The 19,718-nt window shown below is 36.6% G+C and overlaps 1 protein-coding gene across 2 annotated transcripts in view; it reads right to left on the bottom strand.

The window, feature by feature from the left end:
• The window catches only part of DIAPH3 (diaphanous related formin 3), a 522,354-nt gene that overhangs the window by 182,361 nt on the left and 320,275 nt on the right, over window positions 1–19,718 (bottom strand). For both annotated transcript variants that reach the window (XM_066380803.1, XM_066380804.1), the window contains 2 exons: window positions 9,043–9,167; window positions 587–751 (listed from right to left, as the gene is read on the bottom strand). In XM_066380803.1, coding sequence (XP_066236900.1) covers window positions 587–751; window positions 9,043–9,167 — 290 coding nt within the window. The remainder of the gene's footprint in view (window positions 1–586; window positions 752–9,042; window positions 9,168–19,718) is intronic.

Genomic DNA, 19,718 nt, shown 5'->3' with positions numbered 1-19,718 from the left:
TTTTCCCTCATCTAATCAGCTAATACTTTTCAAAAGATCTTTTTAATGCCTAAATGAAAGGATTCTACATCAAAGACCTGACCTCCCTATTAAAGTATCTAAAGGAAACCCCAGGAATGTAAAATCCATTCAAAGGCAAACTGCAGGTAGCTTATTGTACAATGCATTAAGAAAAGAAAAGGGGGAAAAAAGCTTCAGAAGAGCTGCATGGAATTTGGTAAAATTATACCACAAAAATACAAATTGATCTTAAGTATAAAGACACAAATTCAGAGCCAAAAACTTCTCACAAAAGTGCTCTGTAATCAGCCAAGAGGGAGTCTCTATAAAAAAACATCAGAATTTGTCACATTTTCAATCAAAATTTCTGATTACAGTTTAATGCTGAACAGGCCAAAATGGGAACACACCACACATTTTTCAATAGATATAAAATCTGAAATTTTTAAAGCTAACTTTCAACATCAGGAAAGCTAGGTTTTACTAGACAACAGGAGTGAAATGAAATAAGGAAGTAACCGTAGTAAGAGATGAGATAGTATAAATGCAAATACTTTTTTAAAAAATAAGAATTTTTTTAACGTACCTTGAATGCAGTTCTGAAATTATTTAAGTCAGTCAGAAAGTCCTCCACAGACACTTTCTTCATGTCAATAGCGTAGTACCCCATTACGCTCTGGTACAGCTTTTCCATGTTTCCATGTAACTTTGAGAGCTTCTCATATTGTTCCCTTGCACCGATAACAAAGCTGTATATTACAGTTAAGAAATTCTGAAAATTCAAAGGAATGGTTTTGGAAAACAAAAACAAACTGCAAGCCCAAATTTTTAATGTAATTATAAGCTACTAAAACACATCTCAAAAATGCCAAAATTACCTCTAAAAGTTAACCATTCCTACAATTCAATCTATACTATACCATGATGAAAGTTTAAATTCAATTTCTAATAAAGTCTGGCAAAATAATCAGAAACGTTAAATAGTTATACATTTAATATTTCTCTTTTACAACTGAATTCAAAAAAATTTTTCTTCCAATTTGCCTACCTATATTATACAGATCATGTAATATGATTTAAAATTATACCTCAGTAGTTGCAACTGAGTACTTTCAATGGTACTGAAGTCAATAACATCGGCATTAAGCATAGCAGTTAAACTGGACTACCTGGGGTGAATCTCTAGCTCCTGCACTCAGTAATTCCATGCCTGTGGGCCAAAATTTCCTCACCTGTAAAATGAGAATAACACCACCACCACCTATCTTACTGGGCTGTTGTGAGGAATAAATGTTCTCACAACAAAGTTCTTTAAAAAAATGAAGTTTATAAACACATATTAATACTTGGTATTTTGTTGTCTACTTATTCACTTTAAGCTTTAGTTAAGGTTGCACAGGCAATCAAAAATAAATTTTTCTGAGTTACATTTAAAACTTATATAAGTAAATACATGTTTTAACTTCTCTTTCAAAAAATTGGTAGTTTCTCCTATGCATGACCAGATTTCAAATTATGATTACACACATACACATGGAGATGTTCTCTCATTTATGACAACTCAGGTCAAAACGCCCTGAGACTGAGAAGACTCTATGTGAATGTGGCCACGTTTCCTAACAAAACATAAAATTCCTTTGAGGCGTGACAGATTGCTGATAGAGTCACATATAAAGTCACCAGTGTGAAAAGATGATTCTGTTAGAGCATCAATTGTAACTGTCTGCAGTTCCTTTACATTTGGGGCATTTAAATAAATGGAACATACGAATCAAACTTACTGAAGTCATCTTGTCGTCCCAAACACAAAAGGATAACAGACATTAGCACACTTTTTTAAATAAAAAGCCAGTAACAAGAATAACTATATTCAGACCAAGAAAAGCAAACCAAAAATAATGTTTATGCTTAAAAACCATTTTTTTCCAGAACTTCAAAAAGATATGGTTTCTCTGGTCAGAGAGCATTCCCCAATGGAGAATAAAATAAAGTAACTGATTTAGGCCTTTCTTCTTCTTCTTTTCTTTTTTATTTTATTTTTTTAAAGCTAGAGAGAGAGAGAGAGAGACAGAAAGGGAGACAGAGGAGAAGTATCAACTCGTAGTTGTGGCACTTTAGCTGTTCATTGATTGTTTCTCCTATGTGCCTTGATGGGGTGAAAGGGTGAGTCCAGCCCAGTCAGTGACCTTGGCTTTAAGCCAGCAACCTCAGGGTTGCGAACCTGGGTCCTCAGCATCCCAGCCCGTTGCTCTATCCACTGAGCCACTGCCTGGTCAGGCTAGGCCCTTCACTTTGAAAGAAAAATAAAAAAGTGAAAGACCATGAATGAAAGAGGCAGTGTTGCTCACAGATAGGTGGTGAATCCAGGGACACAGAAGAATTCTAGTTATTAGAGCTCGACCTCCTCATAAAGAAGCACGGCATCTCAGTCAGTCACAGCCCACTATACTCATGTCTACAGTCAGTCCTCAGGTGGCCTACTGCTCTTCTCTGTGTTACTTTTTTATACTATGCTCTGCTTATTTGTGTGTATGTGGTATGTTAGAATATATGGAGATGGAGTCTGGCTTCTAATGCGAGAGCAGATTTTTTTTTTATGACTTTAATAAAACCTATAGATCTTTTTGTGGTCAGTTTATATTCAACTGAATAGCAAAATGCCTCCTTATACTTTCTACAATCCAAATCATAATACTATCAGTGGCTGATGCTCAATGATCAATGTGGTATCATTCTTTTATTCTCGGATAAGCAACAGAAAGTTCTTACTAGGCAAATTATAAAATCGCAAGAAATTATAACAATGAAGTCACATGGGACAGGTTTCCATATACTTTGTCTTGTGAGATATCCATATTCATAAACTACTGCAAATAAAATAAAATGAGTAAATAAAAACCACATTTGAAATGCATTCAGAAAGTATCATTAGATGGAACATATGGTGATTCATTTAAAAAGTGAAATAACCATCACTATGTTTATCTAATAAGCTCAGAAATCAACATTGGTTTATCTATTCAATCTATGAACTCTTACATAAATTATTCATGTCCCAGATGGAGCCTATGTCCACACGGATTATTTATATACCTTTAACTCCTGTCAAAAAGAGAAACTGCTTTCTGCCTTTTCAGGTCCCAACCTACCATTCAAGTCTTCGTTAAACTTTTCTTCTTCTACAAAACTTTCTTCTCTACAGCTGTGAGTGACCTTTTTTGCCACTGAACACATAAGAGCATCTGTAGTCCACTGTACTCATCTGTAATAACCTTGTGAATTTTCCATTCTAATCTAATTCCCTAGTAGTGTTCTGTGCCTGCCCCATTTCTGGGGGGTGGTCACCTTGAATGTCAGCCCCTTCTCTAAATGCTGTTTTCTACCTTTTTAGTTGTATTATATCTAATCATGCACAACTATGTTGGTGCCAATTATTTTTTTCACCCTAGTGTCACCATTCTTAAACTCTGGTGGGAAAGGTAACAACAGATCCTCTTAAAATTCTGATAAAAGTCATGGAACATAAAACTGCATATATACACATTCCTATATACAAACAATTTTTATATAATATTTAGAACTCATCAAATGCCTGAACAGTCATTGTCCTGTACAAAAAGTTAACACTGTTTTTGTGGATGCTTCTAATTGTACGGTTCTACATCTACTACTTTAAAATAGGTACTTCACAAATCCTACTAATTTCATTCTAATACTTGGGAATATGCCTGTTCTCAAGAATCAACTTAGTAACTAGGTTGATTTAAAGCTGTATTATTCAATAACATTTTTTAGATTTACAGATATGAACCAAAAGTTAATGAAATATTGGAAAATGCCTGGGCATATAGTAAAATGCTATTTTAAAAAATGTGACAGGAAAAGAAGACCATGAGTTAAAACCATGAAATTACATGGTCTTGTTCTAACTTCCAGAGAGTTTTATGTTCATTTTCTTAACAGTTGGTATCTATAAAACAATTTGCTTTCAAAGGCAATAAAGTGGAGCTCTGAATAATTGGTATTACCAATAAGAATGGTGAAATTGTGATTCACTGAAAAAATTTTGGACAAGGCCAAATTCTCAGAAGTTTAAAATGATTATCTGATAAGATGGAATCAACGGTTACATTAATGAGGTGTTTTTCAACTGCAGGTTCGCAGACCAGTGTGGTCCATTAAGGAGGTAACCACCCTGATGTTGTATGAAGATACGGACTCAATGATCTTAGTCAAATTTGCTTATGCTCAGAATGATTTCTGCCTTACCAGTTCTCAAAAATAATTCTATTTTTACTGGTCCCCAAATGTATAGATTGAAAACCACTGTTTTACATCATTGTTGATGGGCTCCTCATTAAGAAATGATAAAACATTCAGATTATAAAAATAATAACATAATCATCATCATCACCCAAAAGATAAATCAAACATAGGTGTTCTTGTGCCAATGGTCAAACTGCAGATAAAAGTAATGTCCCTTTCAGTAGTAGTAAGGCTTTATCTTTTTCACCAGTATAAAGTCCTGTTTATAAAGAGCTTTAGAGAAAGAGGTGAGCTACACAACAAACTAAACATTTGATGATTCATTACAAAAATATTGATATTTATCAAACCACTTGATATTTCTGTGAAATCTATTTTTAATTCCTTTACCAGGATAAAAGCCAAATTCTCATGACTTTCTATCTGAACCATTTCAGTCTTCCCATATGAAAGGTATAATGACACCAGATCTGTGTTCACACATTCTGAACCACACACACTGAGTGCTGGCCAACTAAGTAGAAAGACTAAGGCTTGTGATTCAACTTCTTTCTGGTCAACAGATATTGCTCATTTCCAAACTGCCTCACATTAATAATCTTATGTCTAGCTCTCATTGTACTTTCCTCACAAAAGATGTCTATTACTTCCATTAACACATCTGCTAAAGATCAGTGTCAACTGGCAATACCTGTGCAATACTTTTTATACATCTTCTTATGTACCCAGGATACAGCCAGCCAGCCAGTCTTTTAAGTATTCACTGAACCCCGGTGCATCCCTCCTTTCTAGGCACTAGGGAAAACCGTAGTTAACAACACAAGCAAAGCCCCTGCATTTGTGAAACCTATCTTCTAGAATGTGCTGACAGGTAATAAAAAAGAAAATAAATGACATTCAGACACAGATAAGTATGATGAAGAAAAGAATCTGTGATGTTATACAGAATGACAAGGGGTTAATTTACGCTGGGAGTCAGGGGAGTCCCGACTCAGAAGGTGACTGCAACAACCGAGGCATGGCGGTAAATCAGCAGCGAGCGCCAAGCTGTGTAACAACCTTGGTGAGTGCAGGGAGACTCCAGAGAAGAAAAGGATCATTATAAATTTGAAGATTCACAGAAGATGAGCCACAGGATATTTTAACCCAAGACTAAAAATTCATTAAGAATAGATTAAATGAAAAATAGGCAAGAGAGAAAGAAAGGGAAGAGAAATAAAACTAAGAAAAACCTGCTCTTACAAGTCACCCAAGTACACAACTTCCCACTCCTGCAAATGGACCGTGTATTATACAAGTTTACATTTCACCCAGTCCATTTTTATATTTTACTCCCTAACCAGAGCTCAGTTACATAAAAATATGCTGAATTCCTTTACCTGAAAAATGCTGTACTTCATGCAGTGTGGAATACAGAGAGGTAAAACTATTGAGATAGTTTTACTACCTCTGTAATAATTTCAGAAATGACTAAACATTGCAATCTAGTGTAACAACAAAAAGGAAAATGCAAAAATAAAGTGGAATTGCAATGAAAAAATTTAAAGACTATTAAGTAGAAAAAAGTCAAGTAACTTGTTACATAATTGTGATAAATATAAAAATGTAAATGTCTAATAAAATTGCTTTTTTCTAAGAGACTTGGGAGGGGGGCAGGAAAAGAAGAAAATAGAAAGATTAAGACCTGTGCAAGGAGAATTTCAAGGGCAATATTCTAGGATGTATTATTTTTCCCTTATAATAAGAAATATTCCAGCTGGACCAGGCAGTGGCTCAGTGGATAGAGCATCAGATTGGGACTCAGAGGACCCAGGCTCGAGATCCCGAGGTCGCCAGATTGAGCGCGGGCTCACTCAGTCTGCTTAGCCCCTTGGTCAAGGCACATATGAGAAAGCAATCAATGAACAACTAAGGTGTCGCAACAAAAAACTAATGATTGAAGCTTCTCATCTCTTTTCGTTCTTGTCTGTCCCTATCTGTCCCTCTCTCTGTCACAAAAAAAAAAAAAAAAAAAAATCTAGAATTTGAAGGTCAAAGGGAAGAATTAAGCATGGCATAACACAAATCCTGGTATTTTCTTAATTTTCTCACTGATAAAAGTTTATTATGTATGTACACTTCACATATAAGAGTTTGTATATAACAACATTAATAATCCCACCTCAAATCTGTTACACATTTTTCAAGCAAATATTTACATTGGAACACTTCAACTCTAATTATATTTCTGAACATGCTTAGCAGTTGGAAACTAACAGCATTATTACTAAAAGTCAATGCAATAATGTATGAAATAATTGTGCATGCTGTACAAAGGATGTACTAGATTCATATTTTTATATAAAGAATATATATATAGAGAAAGCATGTACTAGAAAAATAAAACTACAATATACTATAATTGAACACTATTAATAAAATCTATTATAATAAAATTGTAATAATTTAAGACAATTTGATTAACAGATTTAATGGTTCACTAAATTACAGTTGTTTATAGTAAACATCTACTTGTAAAAACATAACTTTAACAACTTGGATAATATACATATTCTTTTAGAATTGGTTGATGAACCAAACATTTGATATGTGCTTCAACTACTAAGCACTAAAATTTAAAACAAAGTTTGAGTGTTAAAAACCCAAACTTCTGTTAAACACATTTTTATTCATTGTGCATTTTCATTTGGAAATTCTTCCATTTTCTAAGATCTAAGAAGCTGACACTTTGCCATTTTAATAAGATCTGTATAAATGCATTTAATATTCAAGATCTGATTTGTTGTCAGTCCTAATTAAAGTAAACAAAGCTTTGCAATGAATGAATTTAATTACTTTGAAACTAGTATGTCTAAGAGGAAAAGCAAATGAGTGCAATCTAATCTCAGCAAAGAATATTTATGATCATAAGCTTTGTCAATAGCAAAGTGTACCAACTGTTCATATATCTGACTTCCAAGGGATACATGAATGCTAATCAGTTCATTAGAGGCTTCTAGGTTGTGATATTTAGAGACAGGATGTAGTAGCTTTCATGCCCATGGAGTATAATTGTATTCAGAATAAAAAAAATGTTTGCGACAAAGCATCATCCTTCCTGTTTCTGATTTTCTGCTAGTTGCTTTTTACGAGCCGAATACCTTCCAAGAAGCCAACATCACTCAGCTTCTTGTGTCACATGAACACAAGCATTGATAGGTCCTGAGATCAGCTGCTGAGCACGACTCTGTAACATTTACTCTAAGCTCGGGAATTTATCTTAGATTACATATGTTCTAGAAACCTGACTTTCATAATTAATATACTCACCATGTATTACTAGAAACTAAATGCAAGCAAAACCTTTTCTAAAATGTTTTTTATCTGTAGGGAACAATACCAAGGACTTCAATTAACAGTACTCAATGATTAAATTCACATATAAATATTTTAATATAAAATGATTGAGAAAAAAAGCTAAGACTGGTGGAACTAATATAACTCTGTAATAACAAATATTACAAATGTAGTTCGAAAACGTAGATGATGCCAAATGGGAAGGTTCTGCAAAAAATATATTTCTGATAACTAAATATAGGCTTCATTTTTAGTTTTATAAAGACAACCACCTCCAGGGCAGTGGTAATGGTGCTGCCTCATAAAAGAAGACACTGATAGGCAAGAAAGATAGGAGAGGAAACAAGCACATCGGCCTGAATTGATTGTTGCTGGAGTGCATTTTTATATTTCCCAAAAGATACAGTAAAGAAAGCTAAAACTGAAATAATTCACAATTAAGCTGAAAGTATATACAAGAAAATCTATGACAAGTCAAATAATAATTTTGTGATTAGCCAAATCTCAGGGGAGAAGCAATAGAAAGAGGAAAAGTAGTTATTTTATTTCAAGTAACTCAGTTTAAAATAAGCTATTAGGAGTGTCTATTTATAAGAACTCATTTTAAAAATGGGTTATCCTTTCATGTAGAATTCTGAAGTCCATATGGGATTTTAATAATGCATAGTAGTAATGCTTACACAAAAGATACCAGTCTAATTTCACAGAATGGTTTGCAAAGCAACTCAACATTAGTTTCAGGAAATAAAGTTTATTACTTCAAATATTCATTAGAGATTAAGCCACAAAGTTGGTGAAACCAAAGATAATTGAATTCAAAAGAAACCTTAAATTAAGCAAGACACAAGTCTCACGCTATTAATTTTATATACATCTAAACACACACTAATATTTGCCAATTTTATTTTGGGTTTGGAGAATACTTTCACACAAGTAGTAATGGCAACAAACCATTTTGATTTTAAAACTAGTATTTCTAAAGAAAACAGTCAAGTTTCCGGAACATGAGTTAATATTTAGTAAATACCAACCCTTAAAATAAGCACACTAGTCACACCAGTTTATAGTCTTTATCTGCCTCCTGAAACATGTCAAATTATCTAAAACCACAGCATGACGTTAGATTCAGACTTCCTCAAACTGAGTTCTCACATCCTTCCATTCTACCAGGAACATCAGAAGAAAATAAGGCACACAGAAGAGGGAAGATGAGAAAATATCCATGTTGATAAAAACGAAAAAAAAAATGAAATCAAAAGAATGTATTTCTGTATCACTCATGATAAACATTTTGATAAATTTTCCTGCAAGAAGGCAAAGATTAAGCTTACAATTTGACACGATAGAATAATTCTGGTTATGTAGATATACTCAAAATGTTAAATAATTTGTCATTCTAGTTGACTAGTAATATAAGTTATTGAGCTATCAAAAGGATATGGACATCTTTGTCACAAACTTATCATGGAAGTCCTCGGGAGGGGGGAAGGTTTCCAAGTCTCTCTCAAGCTGCTGAAGCTGCCTCCCCATCTGCTTCAAACTCTTTTCCAGCGTTTCTACAGAGACTGAAAGAGAGTATACTCAATGCCTTGAAAGGACAAATTATAATATGTAACAGGTAAAACACCCTGGAAACAAAAGATTTGTGAAAAACTTTACAATAATATAGAAAATTTACTATATTAATAAAGGCAAGGTAAATTTCAGTAATTTTTTTTTAAACCTTTCAATGTTCAAATCCAGGAATAAAGAAAATTTATTAAGAGTCTTTAAGATATCAGATGTAATTTAGAACAAACATACATTTAGGAAATGTTGTGTTTAAAATTAGAGTTCTTGACCTCTATCTACATTACAAAATAATCAGTCTTCTCAGATAGAGAGGAAAAGAAAGACTGTTTTTAAAATTAAATCTATTTTAAATATAATTTTAACATTCTTCAAAAGCATGGTCTCTTTCCGAGGGAACAGTGAGTGCTCTCGATCATCCTGTCTACATAAAAGGTATCAGAGGCTATTTGAGCACCATGTGAAACCAACATCCAGCTTTCTTTACTGGTACCCTGAGCATAATCTATGACGACTACTGAATACACATTTTCCTTGTTTGCCTTAGAGTTGCTCCCACAGTGCACACAGGAGGAACAATTGGTGAAGGAGGGCACTCAGGCCTTATCAGAATGTCTAAGCCACCCTCAGGACAGACATTAAGTGTCACTTACTACTATCTTTGCAAAAGTCAATTTTAGATGGCATCAGAAAGACGAATTAATAAATATGTAAAGAAGACATAGTGGCTCAAACCAAATTTTTGGATATCTGTTTTAGGGTCAAATAAAATTTAGCCTGATCTGTGGTGGCACAGTGGGTAAAGCGTCAACCTGGAATGCTGAGGTCGCTGGTTCAAAACTCTGGGCTTGCCTGGTCAAGGCACATATGGGAGTTGATGCTTCCTGCTCCTCCCTTTTCTCTCTCTCTCTCCTCTCTAAAATGAATAAAGACTTTAAAAAATAAATAAATAAATAAATTTTAGTTGGATTCCCACTAATCTGAATAGTATAAAATAATATTAAAAATGCACATAGCACTGGCCAGATAGCTATGTTGGTCAGAGTGCCAACCGGATGCACAAAGGTTGCAGGTTCAATCCCCAATCAGGGAATGTACAGAAATCAATCAAGGAATGCATGGATGGGGAAACTACAGATCCATGTTTTTGTTTTTCTCTCTCTCTCTCTTTCTCTCTCTCCTTCCCACTCATCCACTCTATCTCCCTAAAAACCAATCAATAAAAATATTTTTAGAATGCATATAATAATTCTAGGCTTTGCCTGACCTGTGGTGGCACAGTGGATAAAGCGTCGACCTGGAAATGCTGAGGTCGCCGGTTCGAAACCCTGGGCTTGCCTGGTCAAGGCACATATGGGAGTTGATGCCTCCAGCTCCTCCCCACTTCTCTCTCTCTGCCTCTCTCTCTCTCTCTCTCTCCCTCTCTGTCTCTCTCTCTCCTCTCTAAAAATGAATAAAAAAATAAAATTTAAAAAATAAATAAATAAATAATTCTAGGCTTCAAATTAATCCAGAAGAGGTACAAGTCAGATATCACCTGGTACAAGGATGGGAATATCGTTGAAAACAACTCAATTGCCCAACCAATTGAAATTGCATTAAAAAAAGTTATGGTTTACAATCTTAGTTCAATAGAATAGAATATATAGAGAGGCATGAAAAATGTTGTATAAGAACGTGGAGTTTGTTGTTTTTTTATTTTTGTTTGTTAACTTACCTGCATAGAAAATAATACATGATATTCTAACATATTAATAGTTGTTAAAACTTTAACTTATTTTGTTATAAACACATTCAGCAAGCTAATTCTCAGATACAATGTTTAATGAGTCCAATAACTGAACAATTCAGAGCCACAAACAATAGTTGTTGTGCCTAAAGTGACGATATTTAACCTTTGGCTCCCACTATAGTGAAGGCACTCTGAATTGACACTGGTGCATATTTTCTCCCTATTTTTTGCTATTTATGTTTCCCTTTCCTGTGATACAGAGATAGTTTTTACATAATGACATTTGTTGTATATTCTTGCCTAGTGTAATACCAAGTAATCCACATATAGCTAAACTGAGGAGAATAAACCCAAGATCTGGATGGATGCATGACAGGTAAATATGCTACTAAATATTTTTTTTCTTTTTTCTTTCTTTTTTTTTTTTTTCTGAAGCTGGAAACGGGGAGGCAGTCAGACAGACTCCCGCATGCGCCCAACCGGGATCCACCCAGCATGCCCACCAGGGGGCGATGCTCTGCCCATCCGGGCATCACTCTGTTACGACCAGAGCCATTCTAGCGCCTAAGGCAGAGGCCATGGAGCCATCCCCAGCGCCCAGGCCATCTTTGCTCCAATGGAGCCTTGGCTGCGGGAGGGGAAGAGAGAGACAGAGAGGAAGGAGAGGGGGAGCGGTGGAGAAGCAGATGGGCGCTTCTCCTTGTGTGCCCTGGCCGGGAATCGAACCTGGGACTTCCACACGCCAGGCCGACGCTCTACCACTGAGCCAACAGGCCAGGGCCACTACTATATTTTTTAAATGTACATTTAAATATAATGTGGTAACACATCATTAAACAAAATCACATACTTAAAATATTATGATTTAGTTTGCCTATCCATTTTATTATGCATACATAGCAAGTTTGGACAAGATCTAGAGAAAAGTCCTAATAAAAGTCTGAAGGACTCTAGTATAACAAAAAGCAAAAGTCAAACACTGGGAGGAAACATAGTTGAACTGTTTTTTTTTTTCTGACACAAAATACATTGTTCTAATACCTACCAATTGTCCAACAGCAACTGAGTATCTTCCAATTCAGTTCAATTCAGACACTACCTCCAGTTGGCAGAGACCACACAGGTTTAAAAACTCAGTTCCACAAAAATGCCCTCACTTCACACGAAAGTCCTAAGTCCCAAGGACCACCCATACTTCTGACAAACGGGCTATAAGTCCAGACATTCTCATGGCTCCTTCTGCTTTCTTTCTACAATTTGCGAGGCTGACCTAACAGAACTCAGCAAAGTACTATCCTCTCTGTTACAGTATTAGCATAAAGACTACAACTCAGAAATAGCCAAACTGGAGACAGGCAGAGGGCCTGGATGGGGAGCAGGGCGGGTGGCAGCGAGCTTTCACGCCCTCTCCAGGCGCACCGCCCTCCCAGGACATCATGTGCGCAACAAATCAGAAGCTTTGGTCTGGTTGTTTCAGAGTTCTTACTTCAGCTGTGTTACATAGGCATGGTTGATTAAATCATTGGCCATTAATGATTAAACAATCTCCAACCCCTCTTCCTTCCTAGGAACTCAGAGAATAGACGGATAATTCTAAACATCTAACCACATGGCAACCAGCATCCCCACCTTCTGAAATATCTAGGGTCCCCTCTCCCACCATCTGCAGGGGAATCATCTCATTGGCATACAAGATACACTATTACCTAAGACACTCCAAAGGTTTTAGGAGCTCTGTGGAAGAAAGCAGGAAAAAGACCTAACGTATTTTTTACTATACCATGTGGATACAGTGTGTGTCTTTCAGAGGACAGAGTGCAGCACCTGTGAGAAGGTATAAAGGAAGTGCAGTTTTGATTCATGAATTGTCATCCTCAGAGCCTGAGCTGTCTACCAGCCTGGGCTGCCCTCAGAGGAGGCCAGGGGTTTGGTACTGGACACTGAGCCGTCCCAACGAGTGAGCACTTTTCAGTGGGACAAGAGAAGAAGGGCTTAAGGTTCAGATCAAAGGCTTCTTAGGTGATCCTTTGAGCCTTTCTAACTCTTTGGTGGCCAGTGGGTCAGTAAGGATGTTCTATCGTTGTGGTTTGAAGCTACTTCTCAATGGCTCAGTTTCCCCATTCAGTGAAAGGGGAAGAACCCTACCTCATATTTTTACCTCACAGATATTTCATAAAAGATCACAAATTATAACATAGGATGGAGAATTTTTAAAAAATAGAGTGCACTATGCAATGTTACTCTATTCTGTAAGAAATGAAGAGCGTAAGAACTGAAATAAGTAACATCAGAATCAAAGGAAGAGGAAATCATCGCCCTCACCATCATCACGTCAGGAACAGTGTGTTGTGGAAGTCAAGCTAAGAAAAGTTTTTATTTCAAGGGTAAAATATTAGGAATGTCTGCGGCATATTCAAACATTTAAGGTTGACATAAAAGGTGGGCCACCTTCAAAACTGGTTCTGTGGCTACTCTAAAGATGGAAACCCCGCTAACTCATAGCCAAGCCCTATCAGCAGTCTCTCAGTACGTTACTTGTATACATATGTAGTTAAGGGACTTGAGTGCAATTGACCAACTTTTCACTGTTGGATTTTAAATAAAGACCAAAGCACACTATGAAGAGAGAAAGGCATGTTCAAATTCTAGTAATAAAATATAATCTAATGTTTGGGTCATCTAATGGGTAAAACTAAAGAGCATTTAAGAATTTCCTTAATGTCATTGCATGTACAAATAAATCTGTCTAAAAAAAAAAAGAATTTCCTTAATGTTTTGCTTTTTCAGCAATGATACTTCTAGAGCTAGCTCCTTTACACATTTTCAAACATACCTTTAGCCATACTTTTCATGCGTGTCAAGCCCTTTGAGGTCAGTGACTGTTTTTTGTTTGTTTTCTGTCTTTTTATTAGAAATCCAAACTACAGCAGTTATAAATTATACACCTTCAAAGAAGTGTTAATTTACTGGTGTGTCTGTATGTGACCTGTGCATTAATTTTATCATTTAACTTAGTCACATATTTTGACCAAGAAATGAATCTTATTTCTATTTCTTTTCATTATTTTCACTATTTAGAATAGAAGTAACAAAACAGCCATCATCAGAACTCATTAGATCATTTTAAGGCAATTTCAACTTTTGCATTTCATTCTGTAAATATTCAGACAGATGTGATATCTCTGTCACCTCACACACTATGTGTCTCTGCCCTCAACCAAGGCCCTTCTGTAATCTCCATGCCTCAGTAGGCAGAACTATGAATTCTTTTTCCTTTATGGAAACCTTCTGGTCTTGACCCTACTGTCTCCTGCAGCCCTCAGATCCAAACAGTCATGACATCCCTTGCATTGTACTTGACAAACAGTACTTAATTCCTTGCTTGGTTGAACACTATTCAAGTCATCTGGAACACTTAACTCTCCTCTGCTTTCTAATCGCCTATTGTTGTTCTCCAGTGCCTTCTCCACACTGTGCATGAGGGTTTCCTGACAAACATTAATTTCAAGATGTCCTTTCCCTGCTTAAAACCAGCCAGTAAACTGTACACATCTGAGCTCCACCACAATGTAGGCTTGGCTTTACCTACATTCAGCCACAGTTTACTCTCAAAACAACATCCTGCGTATACTCCCCTACCCCTATACCTCCTCTTCCATTATGTTCCGACACTGGGGATAATGTAATATGTTTGCCCTGCCTGCTTCTCCTAAGTTACCCCTTCTCATACTTTACAGGGAGAGTCAAAAGCTCCAGCCAGACCTCTGGAGCTGACCTCCCTACACATCATACCTGGTAGTTACCTTATCCTTGCAAGTACTACACTCGATTACTTTTATTTTTTCATGTGTCTTTCTCTCCCAATTAACTGGGACTTCCTTAAGAAAAGATGTCATATTTTATTCATCTGTGTGTTTTCAGTGACAACATAGTATAGACACTCAACTGTTTGTTGAAGGGACCTTTAACCTTTTGAAATAAAAGCCTTAAAAATGAAATGGGAAAATACAATAGATTAAATATCTAAAACCTTAAAATCTAAGACACTGACTTGTTCCCTTGTCATTATGATAATTATATACTAGAGGTGTTAAAGAAGCTTTGAATAAAAATTAAAATCACAACTATAAATATTTAAGTTAAAAGCAATCGTGAATATAGGCTATCTGTAATAAGATGGCTTCTATGATTTTCCAGGTTAAACTTTCAAATAAGAAAGAAGAGTACAGATTAGTACACACATTCAAGTAATCTTTGTAATTAAATAATTGTTTGTATGTCCCAGAGTTGTTGGTTGCTATTTCATAACAAGTTTATAAAGAATGTCATTCACTCTTTAGTATCATGATGTATTTCTGAGAAATGGATTTCTTTTAAAAATGCTTAAACTTATTACCATAAAAATATTTAAACATTCAACCTAAATTAACCTTCCTATACTTGTTGACACAATTGTTTTCTGAGAGAAGCTAGAGGCTATATAGCATTTCAGGCTCCCAATAAAATAATTTTCCCTAGATGATTCTAATACTAAAGGTAATTTTATAAAATCATAAGAATATATTATAAATGCAAGTTAGAAATAATAAATTCCATGGACAAAATCTTTAGTAGCATTAAAGAATTTTTTTGCCCCCACAGGGAGGGAATTAAACATTCATTGCTTCTCATACATGACATGACCAGACTGAACCAGTGACCTTGGGCTCAAGCTGGCGACCTCAGGGTTGAGACAGTGGCCTCGGACTCAAGCCAATGACCCTGTGCTCAAACCTATGACTTTGTGTTTTGAACTAGTGACCTCAGTGTTCCAGGCTGACGCTCTATCCACTGTGTCACCACAGGTCAGGCTAAAATAATTCTTAATATTAATAAAGGCTAAAACAAAATCTAAGTTCTAGAATACATACCATTATAAAACTCATTTCTATTTTGAAAATGTACAAAAAGCACAAACAAAATAAACTGCAGCTTAGTTAATAACAGGAAAACGTGAAGTGAAAGAAACAAAGCCTGCAAGTAGCCGATTCTCTTCCCCACGTGCCCTGCCCTCCTCAGCGCAGCTTTCCTTTCCCTCCACTGTTCTGATTATTGATGGAACCAATATAATAAAACATCACAACCTGCATTCCCCAATTAATGTACTGTACTCCGTGCAGTGAAGGTTTTGCTGTGACTGCTAACATCACACTGCAAGAGAACCGGCTCTATCTGCCAGAGAGCCGGGCAGAGGGAAGGGGGACGGCAAGCAGAGGCCACGCCAAGCACACCCATGAACAGGCGCCTGTCTGGCCTGTTGCGCCGTGTCACTCACGCTGAGGGAATCAGGCAGCCTCATCTTCCTCAACTAGAGGTTTTAAAGGCAAAATAGCTTTTCAGAAGAGAAACAATATCAGTAGAAGAAGCCTATCTAATAGAAAATTGTTTCCTATAATAATTTGAGAATTTTCTATAAATATTTATAAAATCTATAAATAAGAGGTTCAAGAATATGGTAATGCTAAAAAAGACATACATAATAGAGCTGTGTATAACAACGTTCAAAATGCTCCCTCAGGTAATGGTTCTATGTTCATGTATATGGGAGAAGGTACTCCTGTTCACATGCTCCATGGTAGATACTGTGGGAAGGTGCCAAAGAACTGTAAAACTTAGTATTGGCAACGCCATTTTAAAGAGGAAAAGTCAGGCTTCTTGCCCCCTCCTTTCTGTGGAGAATGGAGGGAGAAGGATGCAGGAGCTTCCTGGCTTGCAAGGACAACTGGGTCAGGTAAGTCATAACTTAACTACAGAGCAAGAAAGATAGAACTTATCTAAGAATCCCTTCACTTCTCTTCTCTTAAAAGCCTTTGGAAAAGAATGTTTATGTACCTTAATAAAGAATTCCTACACTCTGACTCACCCTCCCCTCCTGGAGTCCTGAGAGTGATGTATACCTCTAGACCAGTGGTCCCCAACCTTTTTGGGCCACTGACCGGTTTAATGTCAGAAAATATTTTCACAGACAGGCCTTTAGGGTGGGATGGATAAATGTATCACGTGACCAAGACAAGCGTCAAGAGTAAGTCTTAAACGAATGTAACAGAGGGAATCTGGTCATTTTTTAAAAATAAAACATTGTTCAGACTTAAATATAAATAAAACGGAAATAATGTAAGTTATTTATTCTTCCTCTGCGGACCGGTACCAAATGGCCCATGGACCAGTACCGGTCCGCAGCCTGGGGGTTGGGGACCACTGCTCTAGACCAGTGGTAGTCAACCTAGTCCCTACTGCCCACTAGTGGGCATTCCAGCCTTCATGGTGGGCAGTAGCGGAGCAAAGTATAAATAAAAAGATAGATTTAACTATAATAAGTTATTTTATAAAGATTTATTCTGCTAAACTTAGTGAAAATTTGACATAAAGTATTTGGTAAGTAATTATTATTATATGCTTTAACTTGCTGTAACTCTGCTTTATAAATTTTATAAAGTAAAGTTACTTCCCTACTTTATACATCACCATTACTGTGGAACCAGTGGGCGGTGAGAAAATTTTACTACTAACAGAGATACAAAAGTGGGCGGTAGGTATAAAAAAGTTGACTACCCCTGCTCTAGATAAAGAGATCATGAGCCCAATTCCCTTGCTTGAAAAACCTGCATTCTGTAACATTTTATATATGTATAAAAACTTGTAAACTAAACAAGCCCCAACACTTTTAGTAAAGTTATTTTCATTTGGTCTCTCTCCTTATCCTAAGCTAACCGTTTTGTTGTGGTGACAGGGATGGGGTAGACACTAGAAGATTTGGCAATGTCTTTGCTGAGTATGTAAAACAATTATCACTACTGTGTTATCTCATGGTGTGGGAATGCTTTTTCCTTTAAATAGATAAATAGATGTTTCCTTCTAATCCTATAGACAGATGTTGTAAGCTTGTTAGTAATTGACTATTGTACCATGCTCCTTCCTTCCTTGATTTTATATCAAAGAAGGTCTAGAACAGCAAGAGGGCCTACATGATTTGGGATTGTGCTCCGTGTAGCTAGCTGGTTAATTAATAAAGTCCTCAAAAATTTATTTGGACTTGGTGTCTCTATGTAACCCGTGGATTGCAGTACTTTACAACAACATTAAGGACAGATTGACTGACTTGCAAATTATGAGGTGAGTTTTTATATATGGCTACTGGAGACTATGCACCCTAACAAGTCCTGGATTGCACATTTTTCTACTGTCTAGATCAATACTGCCTATTGGACATCGTTCATTGGTTTGTAATACTCCTCTTCAACTCACATTTTCAAATTGGAACTTCTTAATTTCCCACTCAAAGCTACTCCAATATCTCAGCCAATGAATGGTGTTATGATTCCTCTCTTTCCCTCATATCCTACAGATCCAATGATATTGGAAATCCTGTTGGTTACACCTTCAATGTAGATTGCCTAAATCCTTCTCACCACACTAACCACCTTCTCCTAGTCCAAACCAACATTATCTCTCCCTGCATTATAATTACAGCATTCAAGTGATTTCACCTGGTCTGCCACTGTTCCTTAACATTTTCCCCAACAGCCAAGGCAATCCTTTCAAAATGCAAGTCAGATGTCATTCTTCTGCTTCAAAACATTCTAATGGCTTCCAATTTCAGATTAAAGGCAAATCCTTACAAAGGCTAATAATAGCCTATAAGATCCCTTTTGACCTTATCTCCTATTACATTTCCTCTTCCTTACTTCCATATCTGGGGGCTGATACACTGGCTCTTCCCTCTGCCAGAGTGCTCCTCTCAAATACTCAAATGCCTAGCATCCTCAGACCTCCTTCAAGTTTTACACAATAGCCACCTTCTCCATAGGGCCTCTCTGACCACTCAACATAAATTTCAAAGCCCTGCCCTGGAATTCCGAAGCTAACCATCTAACTTAATATGCACTGATTGCTTTCTTCGGTTTAGGTACGTCTCCGCAATCTAAAATGCAAACTTAGCCTGACCAGGCGGTGGCACAGTGTATAGAGCGTCGGACTGAGATGTGGAAGACCTAGGTTCGAGACTCCAAGGCCGCCAGCTTGAGCGCAGGCTCATCTGGTTTGAGCAAGGCTCACCAGCTTGAGCCCAAGGCAGCTGGCTTGAGCAAGGGGTCACTCGGACTACTGTAGTCCCACAGTCAAGGCACACATGAGAAATCAATCAATGAACAACTAAGGAACTGCAACAAAGAATTAATGTTTCTCATCTCTCTCCCTTCCTGTCTGTCCCTATCTGTCCCTCTCTCTGATTCTCTCTGTCTCTCCCACAAGAAAAAAAAATGCAAACTTCAAGATAGCAGAGAATTTCCTTTGTGTTCATGTACTCTATCCAGTACCCCACATGGTGCCTGGGACAGAAGAGGCATTAAATAAGCAATTCATGGAATAATGAATGAATGAATCTTCTTTAAGCCACTGTTTTATTTTTTTCTGTCACTCCAAGTCAAATCTAACCCTTGATAACACAAGTGCCTAAGACAGTGTTTACTATGCAGCAAGAGTTTAATGAAATCTTTGGGAAAAGTTCTTTCTTTATAGGGTCAAAGCATATCAAAAACTATTAATGAGCAGTAATTCTTTTTTCCTTAAAATGTGTACTTTGGCAAACAGCTGCTGAGAACACCATCACATTGATAGACATATTTACATAACAAAAGGGTCTCCCTACGGATCAACTCAAATCTATACCGAAGATGACCTTTCTGAGAGGAGAACATTTTCTTGAGGTTTTCCTGTGAAGGAGAGCAAAAACACCTTTTCAGATGTTTCCATCACTTATATCATTTATCTGAAGTGT

Source organism: Saccopteryx leptura, chromosome 4, assembly GCF_036850995.1.
Source record: "Saccopteryx leptura isolate mSacLep1 chromosome 4, mSacLep1_pri_phased_curated, whole genome shotgun sequence".
NCBI classification, from domain to species: Eukaryota; Metazoa; Chordata; class Mammalia; order Chiroptera; family Emballonuridae; genus Saccopteryx; species Saccopteryx leptura.
The sequence above is the reverse complement of the archived record's forward strand: the minus strand, read 5'-3'. Positions and strand labels throughout refer to the sequence as shown.